The sequence below is a fragment of the Neodiprion pinetum genome, chromosome 2 (assembly GCF_021155775.2).
Source record: "Neodiprion pinetum isolate iyNeoPine1 chromosome 2, iyNeoPine1.2, whole genome shotgun sequence".
NCBI lineage: Eukaryota > Metazoa > Arthropoda > Insecta > Hymenoptera > Diprionidae > Neodiprion > Neodiprion pinetum.
The window spans coordinates 28,242,482-28,258,376 of record NC_060233.1 but is presented as its reverse complement, the minus strand read 5'-3'; the positions used below and the strand labels follow the sequence as shown (position 1 = coordinate 28,258,376).

The following is a 15,895-nucleotide window of genomic DNA, read 5'->3' as shown; positions in this document are numbered from 1 at the left end:
GCCGAAGCAGCCCTAGTGGACTTTCTACAAGGGTGACCGAGCGAAAATCTTCCTCCGTGACAGGGCAGTTTTTCCTTCTTGCAGGAGTCTGGTAACAACTCTTTAACACGGCACGTAAAATCTGTTCCACATTCATCTTCTCTGTCACAGTCTCCGAAAGAGGATGATACCGCTTTGCTTAAATGATCCATAGTGCTTCCATGTGTGATTTAATTTCCTACGGTGTGGCTTGTTTCTGAATATTTAATGCTTCACTTTGAATTTTAGCTACAGCAGGAATGCTCAGCCACATTGAGGAAGTGCTCTTGATGTAGTGACTTATGACATTTGAAATCCGATCGGCTTGACAGAAAACTGTTGACCACATGGCGAGCTTGTCGGCAAACTAACAGTACCGATCAATGAATCATCTGTTATTTGTTTACTCAGTTCCATGGCAACTGAAAGGGGCAGATATCAGCTACGGTATACTTTGGGATCAATTTTCCTGCACCTACGCATACCTACGCATACCTTGAATCATGAATTCTTGCAAATTGAAACGAAACTTCGGGGTCGTTCCGTTAAGATCCTCACATTCATCGATTCAAGGAATCGTTGTTAAATCTTTCTTTAAATCTCCCTGAGAAGCAACAAGATGAGATTAGGAGCACAAAAATTTATTCATCTCATTGTACAATGTTACAGCATACTTACACAACTATGATGACCTGTTTTTGATTTTCATTGATGATTGTCACTTAGCTTATTTAATAATTCATTCGCTTTTCATAATAGCTATGTCCCGGAGGCTGGAAACTGCGTTTTTATATCGTATTTACACATACAATTAAATGCTCTCTAATATAAAGATATACAATATCGCTTATACTACACCGTTGATATAACTTCATATTTAATATTACATTGGTATTATTTTAAGTACAAATAGTATACAGTAAACAAGATACAATCGGTTTACTAATAGAACATTTCCCAACTGTCTCACAAAGCCTATTCATTCAGATGGTAACGGATATTTTGTAACAGTCAATAAACGACAAGTACACGGAAGGAAAGGATTATTATTCATGTCGTGTTGAGTCAAGAGTTCAATGGTTGAATCAGGTAATGAATTTGTTGTCTTTTGCATTAATCGAATATTACAGTTTTCCAAGCAACCAAAACGTATTCTTCGAATAATATCATTTATAATTCTGTTGACTTATAATTTTGTGGGGTAGAGTTCACCTCCTGGTTGCCGTTTATAGTACTAGTAGACTAATGTTTATGATGAATATGTTCTATACTTGTTTCAAAGCATGTGGTGTGTATTTTACTTCGTAAATAAATTAGTGCAACTGATTCAATGAGTTACGCCAAACAAGCTCTGGTTTAAGATCACCAAAGCATGGCATTCAATTCATGTACCTGAACTTTTTACCGGCCAGATTCATGTACTCCTTTTATTTAGAGTACCTAATTGTTTTTGTCAACAAACATGCGACTCGTAGGAACAATACGTAAACTTCAAATAAAATCATATTTAGTTTACTCAATTTCGGAAACACGTCAAAAGATTCACGTGAATCAATACTTGACTCGATCACTACAAGAAAGGCTTTCGTTGAACGAAGAAATTCGCTTGACCAAATCATATTGACAAACTAGATAAATCGAAATTATTGAATTGACGTCATCGTATTTGGAACAAATGAAGGGTACTAGATCGAAGTTAATTGACTCCAACAAAATCTATTTTGTTGGTTCACGAATTCCTTTCCTTTCGCGTAGTAGCCAAGACTGTTTTTCTTTCGGTTTCTCTGCTTAAAATCTTAGTTAATCAGAACAGAAAATTACAGTTGCAAATTTTATTGATCCGTTTTCGTTTGTACAATCACTGCCGTGAGCCTTGAAAGTAACAGTTATAGCTTCGGCAGTGAATAGTAGTGATACTGCATTATCGATTCAACCGCGGTCCACAGTACTGCAATAAAATTAACCTACAGCTATACAGAAGTACGTATCACGCCAGTTGTTCAGCACTGCATGTGACCTGAATTTCATTCGGACGAAATCGATCACTCTTTTGCAACGTTTTCAGAGGCTGTGTAACGTAGCTTGACGACCACTTTACTAATATGAACGATTATCACCGTCGTAACAGCCATCCAATTCGAATTTTATACACGTAAAACGTTAAAGTGCCTGCGTAAAAAGCTCAGAGCTTATTTTTATTTCGAACAACTAATGCTGTGCAGAGCTCAAATGGGGACGAGGAATTTTTTCCGTTAGTTATAGCTATAACATTGCAAGATCAAGAAGATATGCACGATATCCATATACGTGGTTTTTGTACATTTATTGTTACACGAATGTATTGGTCGATAATGTGGCCGAAAGCTTCGCTGATTGTCAGACGAGCGGTGTAAATATATATATATATAGACATATTTATAATTAATTCTGTTCAACTAATATTAACAGTTTCTTAAATATATATAATTTCCTGCACAATTTTTCTCTCGACTTTCATTATGTGCACTCATCGCACTGTTTTGGGTGTGTTTTACTTCCGTCTTTTAGCAAGGGTGTTATTCACAATCAGATTGTTCAATCCAATTATACAGTACACTGAATATAGTATAGTCACCTCGTGTTATAATTTCACTCGTTATATAGCCGACGATCATTATTCTCCATAAAAGTGAACAATAATTGTTCGACGGTAAAAAAAACTGTACGCTTATCGTATAGATTCGTACCATAGTTAGTTAGTACACATACATACGTAATGTGATATTATACACATATGAACATAAATCGGTTACTTCATCGTCTCTCGATCGTTTGATCTTTTACGAAGTCAGCTGTGAAATTGAAAAATTCACTTTATCGGTTACATCGACGAACGGTACGTCGATTGAGTGAGGGAGAATTCATTCCTGAAGCCCGCGGGAGCTGGCTAAGGTCTCGTAAAGCGATAGGAGGCCCAGCTGATAAATTCTAAGGAAAGAATAAACGGAGAGAGTTTTCAATACAGCTGCATTGTGTGGAAGGTTACACCGATCGCCATCTACCACGGCATGGTCTACTGACAATACGAATATATTCGACTTAAAACTACAATTGCCATACCTTCATTTTCGAACGAATCGCGAAAATCATGCGATATGCAAAACTACGGTACGCCGATTTACTTCTAACACTATAACATAAACTGCGTTTCACCTGCAAACGCACAATCACTACAATCGCATGCACGCGTATCAGTTATGAATAACAACACCATGTTTAAAAATAGAGCTTCAATTAAGATTAGATCACGCAATGTTCAACCCTGTCTCACTGTGATCACGTTCCAACAAAAACATTAATAGAAACTATATTTAAACACGTTCTTATATGTGTACATATATCTACACACCGTACATATATGTATACAGTACACTCTCCCTATTCCAACGTTTCGTTGATGCCCTGTGGCCTCGATCTTCTAGATGATCAATCGAATGCAAAAAATCCCAGCGAATCACTGCGCAAAGGTTTGCGTCCACGAAAATACTCTGCGCATGCGCTCTACGCACGCGAAGAATCGGAGTGGGGGCATCGCCGAAGCAATCTCAATAAAAAGAGAGTCTACTGTACCGTGCGAACCGTAAATGTGTAAATAAATATATATATCTATATATGATATAAAATGTATTGTGTAGTGTACAAAAAACTGATCTGTAGTCGATATTTTTCTTTAATCTGAATTCTGAAATAACAATTCTGAAGTGATGTTTAACCGTCATTTTTAAATGAAGATACGCACGGAATGACTCGGTTTTATCAAATACTTTTCGAAGTGATAGTCTGAAAAATCAATTTCAAAGTCTTTCAAAGGATGATTTTCACCAGCGGTGCATGCACTGAAGTGAATCGATGTATGAGGTAATGATTTCTTCGACTGAATTTCACTCCCACACAGATTTACCCATCCATCCGGTAGCCAAGTTTTGATGTTGTGACCCGTGATGATGATGACGATGATTAAGATGTGGATGATGATTTGGTGTAAGTCGTGGTGGTGTAAAAGCTTCTTTGGATTTTTGTAGAATAGCTTGTCGTGTTTTATTTATTTTTGGGAATAATAATTTGTTTGCGACGGTGTGCTTGTAACCAAACAAACATGTAGAGAGAAGGATAGATTCAGAGACAGCTTATTGTTCTACGATTTACCATTGGTCGTGATGCAGGGACAAACTGCATTCAGAATTCGGTTGCAGAAGCCCCGAGCCCGTGAGTTCCAACCGCGGATACGATCTCCCCCTCTCAAACTACTTCCTGCGATACGTCCGGTAATTTACAATTACGTACTTTTTACATAAGAAATATTATATTCCTAATTCCTCATTGTTGCTTTCCCAGTTATCTAATCTTTTTGCATTCGTTTTCTATGAACTGGTGGATCTTTCGAATTGAACAAAAGCCCTTTTGGTGTAGCTTTTCACGACTCCGAGTACGGATGTGCGGGTTCCCGAAATCTTGGGAAAAAAAGTCTGGGTTAGGATCGGGTTTTTTGGAAATCCCGTAATCTTCGTAAAACCCAAAATGTTTGGGACACCAATTTGTTGTTGAGAAATTCGAAACGTGGGTATCCTAACTTAACTAATATTTATAGTGTATGTCAAATGCTAAATACTGATGGTAAATAGTATATCTAAAGAACACCAATACTCTCAGTAAAAAGTATATCATCTTTAATCGGGAGATCCGGGAATCACGAAATATCGGGAACCGGAGCCGAAACTAATAGATTTTTCCCGACCCGATCTGACACGAAGAACTCTGGTACCCGCACAGCCCTAGTTCCAAGTAATGATTATAAACTAATTTAGTGCACGAATAACGACTAATTTTCTGTATCTACGTGCAGTGCATTAAATTACGGCAATATCGAGTACATTAAAGTATTTTCTAGGCACAAAACTATCTGACCTTATTACGCCCTCAATCATATAACTTGTAACATTTGCCATGTATCCGCATGTTTCGAAAAATAAATGACGATTTCTAGCAAATATAGCGAAGTAAAAAATAAAAAAAATTCAATTGAAAGAGATTTTCATTCTCTACTCATTTTTGCCCAAAACCTCGCACCCTATACACAATTTCGATTCAAAGATTGTGCGAGATAATTTTGAAAATTTTTTGTCAAGTTTTGAGTAGTCAGTTTACGAATAAAAATATTGAACAAACAACAATTGACTATTTTGTAAATTGAAGGTTACAGAAAAAAATTGACAATTCAAGAATTTTGTTAAAAAAAAATTGTTGAATAAGATCCGAATAGCAATGGAAGGTTTTAATCAGCCATGGCATTGAGAACCGTTCAACTTTGACGAAACATTAGCAATCGTAGCTTGTAAGCAGATTCTAATTTCAACGTTGTACAAATATTTGCCAGCGGCTGTTATCTGAGTCTGGCACTATATATCAGTGGAGTTTCGGTTAAAACAAAAGAAATCCAAGTCAAGTACCGAATACGTTCGAATGAAACCTACGTTATTAATCAGGCTTTACTTCTAGTACGGATTTGCGAGCTATAATAATCTATCCTTGATCGACATGACGTACGAAAAAGGAGAAAACTGATTCAATAATAATTTGCGAAGATTTACCTTCGTCAGCTTGGAACTCCTGAAACAAAAGTAGAGAAGAAATAAGCTCAAATCAATGCTCGTTTTATAATTTTCAAAACAAGCTACCTTGTTCTCACAGTGCCGGAAAGGAGAGAACAACGCTCTGTTGCAAACGCTCAAATTACGTAATTACCGCTTTTTGACACTTCCGTCTAGAGGCCTCGGTGGTTGCGGACTCAATGACGTCAGCGACGAACCTTGTGGTTTCCTTCATCAATTCCTCATCGTCCTTGAATGCCTCTTTGCGTTGCTCCAGACCCTCGGATAACAAGCCTCGCTCGACCTCTTCCATTATCGGAGAATGAAACGTCAACGTCATTTTCTCACTCATTATAATCCAACTTTGTCGTTGTCTCTAACTAGAGCTGCGGGAATTAGCCAGTTAGCCATTAACTCGAGGGTAACATTGTTATACAACACCAATGGCACCATCGCATACAACCTAAATTCGTTCGGTGAAATCTTAGTGCTCACGACAACAGGTGTAGCGTTTCATAATCTAACTGTCACGGTATACAATCCGTAGATAAATTTTAACTCCACAGGATAAGCGGTACGCTTTTATGAACATTTTGAAGTATATTTGGGAGATGGGGAACTGTCTGACATTCTTGCAGCTACATAATTCTCAAAATTATTCGCACGACGCTACGTGAGAAAAAAGCAGGAATGCGAGACGAAATAAATTTTTAATGAAACTAGTGATCATAGCAGTATTCGATTAAATACTTTATTCAAATTCTGTAACGGTCCAGTCCTTGTTCGACGTTTATTGACCGTAGAGAAAAACACTAGGAAGAATTTTATTCTTTCTTAAGTATTATTCTCTGTCGAATGAAACTAAACAATGTGGAAGTCAGTATCGAACAAGTAGTGCATTACGCTATAATTCAGCAAGAACGTTGAACCGTTTTGATACCTCTCCGTGTTACTTCCCTCCAAAACTTTGAGGACCATGCGATGTCTAAAATGTTATACCTGCAATCCTTCAAGAGATACTGTCCATCGATTGATATCTCGCTTTGAAAAGCTCCGTTATGCAGACACACTCACTCATGGATATCCTCGGTGTTATTTTCAAAGTTAATTAGAAACGTCTGTAAATGACGATATTGACAGTGCCAGTCCGAGAGTGTGAAACTAATTACAAGTTAAGAGATTCGGTAGAAGACTTTAACCATCTGTTACCACAGTTTACCGGATAGTCGAATTATAGCCACGCAACTAATCGTCCAGTGATGTCGTTTTCATGGTGTGACACTTTGTTGTTACCATTTTTGTTTGTTTTCGAGCTGATGTTCGGAACCGATGAACCGCAATGCACGTAACTCCGAACGACGAAAGCTCGACGTAATGATCGACACTCTCAGAGCCCGGCTCGCCGAACTACGAATCACCCCAGCCAGGCTCTGAGGAACTCCCGCAATTGAGACATGCGCAAAAGAGACTAACCGGCTATAGGTACATGTGCATACACGCACACATTTATATTCTCTCATGAACTCACGGCACGTTATCGGAAATATCGAAGGTCTGCGTATTCAATTATAGCGAGTTTAAATTCGACCTTATATGTAGCTGGTTCCGCATTTCTTATACGTATGTGGATGTCATTTCTAAGATGCTTTGCCACGCGAAGTGGTAAATTTTTAGGATACAAACTTCAGTAACAAAGTATTGATCGGAAAACTTTTTTCAAATTAGTGTCCAGTGAATAAAGGATGGAAATCAGGGAAGATATTCGCGGTTTATCTACTCTTAATGCGAAAATTAGAAGCAGTCTTGCAATTTTCGTCTTCATCGAGGGAAAAGAAAATATGAACATCGTTACATTCATTATACTGTCAATTAATGGTCTACAGGCAACAGCGAATTAAAAATTGTAACTAGTACGTTGTTTTTATAATACGTACACACATTCATGTATATAAACACGAATGTAAAGCATGTGTCCATAAATCTTAGCGGATAGTTTAACATATATAGATCAAAGTTATGTTATAGATCAAAGCTTTCACCTCTCACTAAAGCTCAGTGGTGATGAAAATTTCTAAATATAGTTTAGGTACGAGAGAAACCTTCAACGGAGGATCAATACGCACGGTATTCACTTATCTCCTAATACTGATGCTGATGTATAGAGTTAGGCGATTACGCGGCATCCTGAAATTACGGCCAGATGTGTATATTTTGTAAATTATCTAGCCACTATCGGTAGAACGCATCGATCCGTTTTTTGATTCTACTAAGTAACGTGAACTGATTAGCTCGATCCGTTCTTTTCAATTGTTACAATGCTACTAGATTTGAGTTAATTTTCGTGACTCGATGAAGAAAACTCGTTAGTTTAGTAATATTTGTATCACCATCTTCGAGACGATAAGATATCTATAACTAACAATTAGCGGTCTATTTCTTCCTGGACTTTTTCTTCTTTTTTGTGCTATGTCGTTCCCAGTACGCTCTCCATGCTTTTTGAATGACTCTAGCTGCACGATTTCGTACGAATATGTTTATCCTCTCATTCAGTATCTTGAGTGAGGTTTCTTCTTTTTCTCGTCGTAAATCATCGTGCAGCCTTCGTAGATCAACCATTACATCATCCTACGTGAAATCAAGAACAGAATTAGAAATTTCCCTTCAAACGTTCACGACTCATACCTAAGAACACAAATGAGATTCTTTGGATTTTTGAACTCGCCTTATAACTTACCTCCAAATTTTTCCTTTGAGAACTAAGAAGCTCGAATTCACTGGCCAAATTCTCTAAGTCTGTGTGCCGACCGCCAATATCAGCGTCGTATCGAGCCACGCAATTTGAAAGCTCTGCTTCAACCTTACATCTCGAATGATAAAAAAAACGTACAAACATTAATTCGGCACAATTAGCGAAAAGTGAAATTCTTACCTTTTTTCTCTCAGCTTGTTTTCCATGCGAATATTATTACCACGCAAGTTATTTACCTTCCTTTCTAGGACTTCAATTTCGGAAATCAACGCTTGCCGCGTTGCGGCAGAATCTTTGTAAGAACGTATCATTTCGGTCTCAGATTCGATTCTAAATGTCAGAAAAATTATTTGAGTCAATTCAGGACACGGGAATTCAGAGTGAACCGGAATTCGCATAAACAGCTAACGCGCAGGGTTGTAAAATTTTGAATAAAAAAATCTTACACAATTCGATTGATATCATTCGCGATCTCTGTCGCTCTTTGATCGCTGACATTCTGGCATTCATTTATTTCTTCGTTCAGTTTGCTGATCAATTTTTCTTGTTCCATTTTTTGGGCTGCTAGAGCTTCGTTTAAGCCTGTAAAAACGAGGATGAGTCTGGATCATGTGTGTACTAGGATACTCAGTTCAACATTTGAGTAAAATTACTGATATACTACATTTAATTTCCGCTTCGGCTTTCCTGCAGCTTCTAGCAGCATGGCGTAACTTCTGATTTTTTTCCTGTAGCTGCATCGGCGATACTTTTATCTGGCCTTCTGTGTAATCAACGAGAAATCGTAAATTAATTAAAAATTCATAAGCGGCCCGCGATATGTCCGTTGGAATGATGTGATTGCCTAACCCTGCATGGCAAACGTTGCAAGTTTCCTGAATCTCCTGAATTGTTTAAAAGAAACACTTGACGATTATAAACAACAAACAGCATTTATAGGTGCGATCAATCGTCGTTAATTTAAGACTCACCTCGTGCAGCGAAAACTGTTGATCAGCATCTTCTGAACCAGATATCTTTACCATGACAGATTTTGAATCGGGTGCGAAGAAACTTGAGCCTTGCTTCTCCGACAGCTGTAAGATCGAAGAACCCACAACATTCAATGCAGATTTTTTCCAATCGTGAATTTAGGAGGTTGTGATTCATTAGGGTCATTTGATTAACGAGTGCAGGTTGTCATTTACCGATCTCTGCATGGTCTCGGTTGTTGCTTTCAGAAGATTAATTATATCCTCAGCCGCAATGTTTATGTCACGGAGATAATCGATTCCATCACCCTTTGGCACAATGCTAGGTCTAGATTCTAAGAGATTAGTCATCAGCTCGTCGTTATGCTCTTCGTAATTATCACCATCAGCTGCTAGTTTTCCCACCACAGCGTGGCTCATTTTTGATAACGACTATTGCTCAAGCGGAATGTCCACTAAAGTGGTGTTATGCTTATGTGAAAGGACTAACAACATTCCAGACATGGTTCGCCATATTGAAACATACTTTTGTTGCTATAGGAACCAGCATAACAGAGAAATGACTTGGTACGCGGGAAAGGGAGTTACCGTTTTTACTGCTGATGGATAATCGATTTCGTAAATGAAGTAGCAACTTTAGCAAAAGATGAAGGTATCCACGTCAGATGTGCCATGAAAACTGTCAATTTTGACTCTAATAAACAAACGAGTCGATGGCCTCTACTATCAATTTACCGTGAAGTAGAAAATGAAAAAACACCGGTTCTAGTGATTAATCACTTTTAATAACGATACATGCCACAAATTCTCGGCACGGGCGTCTAGGCACGCCTCGCGGCTAACCTACCCATCTTTTGAAATAGTCAGTGGGCAAAACGGAATCCCTTCTTCGCCAAAGTTAGGCTGATAAGATGGCTGCAAAGACAGCAAAACCTACCTCAACGGCTAAAACTGTTGGCGGCAATGTTGGTGGCCAGAACGCTGGCACAGCCAGCCTCCAGTTTTCGTTGCCACAGATGTTGGATCTTGCCCTAGGCACACCTGAGGTAGCCAACGATTTACCACTTCGCATATCCTACCCTCGTTGATTCGCTTTAAAGTCATATAGTTCTCATGAACGTATCAAATTCGAACGCCAAATCAGCTGGTCAAATTTTCCACGATTATGTGGTCCTGTAACAGCCATGATATTATACATAAATTGGAAAGGTTTTATGGTGTGAAATTGTGACCTCAGGTTGGAACAGTGAACTTGAACATTCTGCACAACTTCCTCCATGTGCTTTTACATCAGGTAAATCTCCGAACAACGAAGGTCGAGTACCGTGGTGAGGATGCTGCCCGTTTGCAAGTGAGTATTTCTGACGAAGAAGAGTCGCCCAGCGACTTTAATCCAGTCTTGGCATTCTTATGTCCGCAGAATGTAGTTACGAATGCCAGAACAGGGCCGTCTCTGCACCTCCACGAATACAACATCATTGAGAGCTCAGGGAGGGTCAAGCAGCGGATCCATAGCACTGAAGACGTTACCGTCAAAGTCGACGTGTACACGGAAGGTACCTTAAGGGTTTCCGAAAGTGTTTTGCAGTTTCAGTGTCTGGTCCTCAAGTAACTGACATCGTTAGTTCTATGATTCATCGTGTGTATTTCCCTTGAAATTACCTTAGAATCTAAAACTCCCGGGACCAAGGGTACCAAGAGTGCAAAATCTGCTGCCAGTGCTCCAGCTAGCGCTCGTGGAAAAGGAGTCAAAGAGCAAGGTTTGTGAGTCGCTTATCTGTCGATTTTCATAAACTATGAATCGATGTAATCATATTTACAGTGATCTGTATGAGAAGGGTGCGGTAAGACAATACTCGAACATTCGCAAGCTCTTCGAGAACGCACATGATTTTTATTATCCCGGTAAAAAACACTTGTACAGCATAATAGTTTCAGCTTCTGAAGCTTCGCTGGAAACGAGACCTTCGGTTGTTGGAAATGGAGCGAAAAAGACTAAGGGGATGAAACAACAAGTCGGTGGTGGTTCACAGAGTGAGGCTCATTCCGTGATTTTTGTGGAGCCAGTAGTTGACGGAGCTATGCCAACGGCACTTGGATTCAAACAGCTCGAAGATACCGTAATTATCAAATAGAACTTACGGCGGGTTATTCAGACATCGATTGGAATTTCCTGAAGAGTAGGAATATACCAAGTATTTCATTTTTTTATACAGATACACAAACTTCAGGCAGACTTTCGTGCACTAGAAGAACTCGCCACGACGCCAGAGATGATCGAAAGACTAAAGACGAATAGTACAGATCCCGTGACGGACATGTGGCACGTTATAAACATAACAAAACGGTTGGATGCTGCTGAGCAGGGAATAGACAAGGTAGCTTTGTTTGCTGTGCTACTAAAGTTCTACGAATTGTAATCAATTTTCATAAAAGAAATGGCATTATGTTGTCTCGATCACGTTTCCAGATTACGACTATGGTGCAAGACCTGATCAAGAGTGACAAGGTAATAACCCTGGGTGGCAACGGGGGTGGCAATACGGGTGTTAATGCGGCTGGTAGCGAAGGTGGTAACGAGAATGTGGCACCTCAGTTACTCGATATTGACAAGCGACTGACAGATTTGGAAAACCAGCTGTCCGTTAGCGGATCCTCTAATACAGGTGAAATGAAAATGACTTACTTAGGTCGGTAGAAAGTCTTGACTTCAAAGAAACATCACGTTTACATATGCTGTTATACTCTACTCATCTCGTTACGATTTCTTAGTTGAAAAACCAGCGCATCCAACAACGTCAGTTGACGGTGATGTTAGCTCAGAAATTACGACGCTGAAGACCGAGATGGCGCAGTTACGAAAAGACCTGCTGGACTTAATTAGCAAGATAGGCAACGCTGGCAAGTGTTCTTAGTACTGTTTCTAAAATTAGTTTTTGGCCAAAATCGCATCGAACTGGTAGAGATTTCACGCTGCGAAAGATATGGATACCTTCACAGGTGTGTTTTTTCAGATTTGACACCCGCTGCAAAGAAGGGCGCCTCTGTCGTTGAGTCGGGATTAGAAGGTAAAAATGCTGGGGAGATTGTTACTAAGTCGGAACCAGGAGTTTCGGATGCTGGGACAACGTTGGAAAGCAACTCAAAGATTCTGGAACAGATCCAAAACATGGAGGTGATGTTTGGAAATGCGACGCAGGACCTTGTTCAACGTGTGCAGGACCTGGAAAAGGATGTGGGATGTTTGATAGAAAAGGCCAACAGCGCACCGATGGCTGGCGTTACTTCAGATGGGTCACAAAACTTGGGTGATCTCATTAATAAGATCCAGACAATTCAATCGGACATGGAAAGCATAAACCAAACTGCCAATCGACTTCTTGACGACAAAGAGACTCGTGAAACCCACACGAACGTATGCGGTCAAGTTCAAAAACGTGAAAAATTTTACGGTTTTAACATTCAGTATTTTCCTTCACTCTGCAGGCTCTTCTAGAGCAAATAGAATTCCTGAAGATCATCAAGGCTGACAAAGAAGACCTTGAAGGAGCTTTGGCTAATAAAGCTGATGCTCGAGCGGTGAACCGAAAGGTATGTTCTCAGTTCATTTTTGTAGAAGAAACAACAGCTCACGAAGTCGAGTGGTACAGTCGGCGTAAAACAAAAGACAAGGAGTTGAACACTTCGCATTTTTAGGTATCCTACGATCAGTTCGACGCAGCTTGCGACGACTTAGCAAGAGGCTTGGAAGAAGCAGTGACGAAGCTCACCCAGCAAGAGGGCATTTGGCAAAAGGCATTAGACGAAGTTCAGCAGGAGATAGAGGGCAAGTTGGACAAGATTGAAATCTCACCGCTCAAGGAGTTCGTCAACAACAAGCTTAAGACGCTCCAAGAGAAGTTGAAGACTTTATCAGACCTGAAGCACGAAAGCGAGGCAGCTGGAACGAAGAAGTTGCTTAGGTAGTTCCACACCAATCATGATCCACGTCGAATCTTGAAACCGTTTCGATCTAACTTCTATTTTCGCATCATCACAATTGTCATCCAACTCCAACACTGGTGATCTTGACATCGAATCAATCACCAGAGACGTGCAGTGCCTTTCTTGCGACAAAAATGTCGTGATGAAGATGCAGGAAGGTGCCGTCTTTCACGCAGAACCTATGCCCTGCACGAGGAGCATGAAGCCATACCTCACCTACGAGCTGGACCAAGTGCGAAAACAGCAGAGAAGACTGCCACACGGTAGAAACATGATACAGTTCGAGGCTGCGATGCAAGAAGAGGCGAGAAAAGTGCGACCACCAAGGGAAGATACTCTCGCAAAATCACCGAGGTATTACATGAGATCACGTTCATAATTTGAAGAAATAAGGAACTAGTGTTCTTCACTGAGCTTCTCAACACTCCTAACAGGGATCATCTTTGCAATCGCTACTGCGGTGGAAGTCACACCGTAACGACACCTCAGCAGCGAGTCATGAGGATGGGACACTTCCTGACTCAGTGGGGACCTGAAGCTATTCAGCTTACCGAAGGCGTCATTCGGGGTACTGACGGCCAGATGTATCGAAGCCGAGCGCTTCCGAGCACGCCGGAAGTCTGCGTGCCCCAAGAAGCGGGAGATCAAAAACAGCCTGAGGAAGTCATGCCAGCACCAACGCCACCACCACCGCCTCAAGAACCGAGGTCAACCAGCGTTTCAAGTTCCCGTCTTGGGGTAAAAATTGTTAATTTATATGCATATTTGTGTTGAATTATGGCTACTGTTTGGCGTGAAATATTTTTCTATCGAGTTTTCAAAATAGTTGAATTTCCAATTGCATTTTGAAGGAAGCGCGAGAGTCAATTGGGCGTTCCAGTTTGATTGCAAGACCATCTAGTTCAACATCTCGTGAGTTGCTTTCACCTAGCGTTAAGGCTTTCTAATTAACTAAGAGTTTTCCGAGTTTTCAGAAAGGCGATCAGTTTCCCGCAAAGTCACTATGGTAACGAAACCTTCCGTTGAGCGCACATCGGTATCGTTACCTGCACCGAAGGTTTCGGTAAGTAGCCCAATTAGGCGAAATGGTAACTTCTGCTGATGACTAACTCCCACTCTCGCACTTTTTTGATATAGGAAGTAATCATTGAGGAATCAGGAAGTGCCGAAGGAAAGGAAGACGCTAGTGAAGAAGGAGGGGATGAAAACGACGAAGAAGATGCTACTGAAGCCGTTCACGAGGGCGAGCATGAAGAGCAACATGAAGAAGTTGCTCCGGTGCTAGAGGAACCACCGGCAGTGGTGAATGCGGTGGATGAAGTCGCAGCAGAGTCACAAACAGCTACTTCGGAAGAAGAGGGTGCTGAGTAGATATCCTGGGTGTAACTTCATCGATCTTTGCGGTCGCTAATATTTTCTACCAGCATTTTTACTCGCGCTGATTATATTGAGTTTGTAGAAATTTAATGAGCTTTGGCATTTTCAACTCGATTGATCAGTGAGCTTTGTAATCATTTTTTAAAACTATTCGTACGAATAAAGTGTTGTTTGAATGAATTTCTACCAATTGATAGTCGTCAGTTATAGTGTTATTTGAGATACGATCAGTATCAGTAGTAAGGTAAACATACTGGAGAACTAACAAAAGGAGTAAACGCTTCCGGGATGAAGAAATTTCTTGAAATTTTAACTGCAGAAACTAGATCAAATGTTACTAGATCCGTATTTTTTCCGACCAATGGGCAGCAGTTGTTTAAAAATCACGTGGCTTACATTGAAAAAATCTGAACAGAATTTTTTAAAGCTTTAAAGTTCTCGTTAAATATACTATTTTATTCTAATAGAGTACATTCCACGAAAGTAGTTGGTAACAAACGATGTTATGACTGAAAAGATTCTAGAACTTATGACGAAAACCACCCTACTTGCAAACGGCATAAGTTGTTCCTCATCTTTTCCAGATTTTTTTTTCTTATGATAATCTCTAAAGGGATGTGCGCAAGAAGGGCCGGAAACGGAACATCAATTCTTGACACCGGGTGATATATGTGTGCCATTAACAATTTTTTATTACCTTGACTGGTGTGCAGTTAATTCCAGAAGAGGGGGTTCACAAATTCGTCCAAATGTTCGAATTCACTTGGCACACTGAACACACACACACACACACACACACACGCACGCACGCACGCACACACGCACACGCTCGATAGCAACTGACTCTGTTGTCTTAGAATTTATAGAATTTATAGAATAGAATCGGCACGTCGCGTGAGCGAGTTGTGACTGACTGACGAGTTCATCGGTCAGATGTGATTCCAGTACCCCCCCCCCCCCCCCCCCTTTTCGCTCCCCCTAAACTAAAAACGTAAATGTACTGAAGAAATTTCTGTATTACAACAAAAGATGTTGCCCACGCTTTTTAAAATTATTCATGGCATGTGCTTGACCCCATTTCCAGTACCTTCCAAAAGTATAGGAAGAAACTAATTTTATTGAAAAAACGCGTTCATAAAGATGTACCCTATAAAGGATTCTATGGTCGG

General features: G+C 40.1%; 3 protein-coding genes across 4 annotated transcripts; 1 reads left to right on the top strand and 2 right to left on the bottom strand.

The window, feature by feature from the left end:
- Nucleotides 1-657: 657 nt before the first annotated feature.
- On the bottom strand, nt 658-7,061 carry LOC124211916 (uncharacterized). 2 transcript variants are annotated; one of them, XR_011176405.1, is made up of 6 exons: nt 6,939-7,061; nt 5,800-6,031; nt 5,646-5,664; nt 4,204-4,308; nt 3,118-3,601; nt 658-2,985 (listed from the first exon to the last, which is right to left on the bottom strand). XR_011176405.1 is itself a non-coding variant. In XM_046611451.2 (5 exons), the coding sequence occupies exons 2-5, from the start codon at nt 5,995-5,997 to the stop codon at nt 2,945-2,947; spliced, it is 363 nt and encodes a 120-aa protein (XP_046467407.1). In that variant the 5' UTR covers nt 5,998-6,031; nt 6,939-7,061; the 3' UTR covers nt 658-2,944. The 2 variants fall into 2 exon arrangements, 1 of the variants encoding a protein (XP_046467407.1); XM_046611451.2 differs by lacking the exon at nt 3,118-3,601.
- Nucleotides 7,062-7,506: 445 nt separating this feature from the next.
- Nucleotides 7,507-8,686, bottom strand: LOC124211780 (dynein regulatory complex protein 10). The gene is made up of 3 exons (XM_046611194.1): nt 8,575-8,686; nt 8,380-8,509; nt 7,507-8,270 (listed from the first exon to the last, which is right to left on the bottom strand). The coding sequence occupies exons 1-3, from the start codon at nt 8,598-8,600 to the stop codon at nt 8,076-8,078; spliced, it is 351 nt and encodes a 116-aa protein (XP_046467150.1). The 5' UTR covers nt 8,601-8,686; the 3' UTR covers nt 7,507-8,075.
- Nucleotides 8,687-10,276: 1,590 nt separating this feature from the next.
- LOC124212282 (uncharacterized) lies at nt 10,277-14,720 on the top strand. Its single transcript, XM_046612172.1, has 15 exons — nt 10,277-10,411; nt 10,603-10,921; nt 11,033-11,129; nt 11,188-11,485; nt 11,582-11,743; nt 11,836-12,031; nt 12,138-12,266; nt 12,380-12,780; nt 12,852-12,956; nt 13,062-13,327; nt 13,455-13,703; nt 13,784-14,087; nt 14,201-14,261; nt 14,324-14,412; nt 14,487-14,720. The coding sequence occupies exons 1-15, from the start codon at nt 10,277-10,279 to the stop codon at nt 14,718-14,720; spliced, it is 3,045 nt and encodes a 1,014-aa protein (XP_046468128.1).
- Nucleotides 14,721-15,895: the final 1,175 nt, after the last annotated feature.

Bases quoted from the DNA above. Each gene is read 5' to 3' on its own strand.
- LOC124211780 (XM_046611194.1), bottom strand. From the start codon at position 8,600: ATGGAAAACAAGCTGAGAGAAAAAAG. The intron at 8,510-8,574 runs GTAAGAATTTCA...TTATCATTCGAG, and splicing joins AACAAGCTGAGAGAAAAAAG to ATGTAAGGTTGAAGCAGAGC. The intron at 8,271-8,379 runs GTAAGTTATAAG...GATTTCACGTAG, and splicing joins CTCAAAGGAAAAATTTGGAG to GATGATGTAATGGTTGATCT.
- LOC124211916 (XM_046611451.2), bottom strand. From the start codon at position 5,997: ATGAGTGAGAAAATGACGTTGACGTTTCATTCTCCGATAATGGAAGAG. The intron at 2,986-4,203 runs GTAAATCGTAGA...TTCTTTCCTTAG, and splicing joins TCCCTGCATCACGACCAATG to AATTTATCAGCTGGGCCTCC.
- LOC124212282 (XM_046612172.1), top strand. From the start codon at position 10,277: ATGGCTGCAAAGACAGCAAAACCTACCTCAACGGCTAAAACTGTTGGC. The intron at 12,032-12,137 runs GTGAAATGAAAA...ACGATTTCTTAG, and splicing joins TAGCGGATCCTCTAATACAG to TTGAAAAACCAGCGCATCCA. The intron at 12,957-13,061 runs GTATGTTCTCAG...TCGCATTTTTAG, and splicing joins CTCGAGCGGTGAACCGAAAG to GTATCCTACGATCAGTTCGA.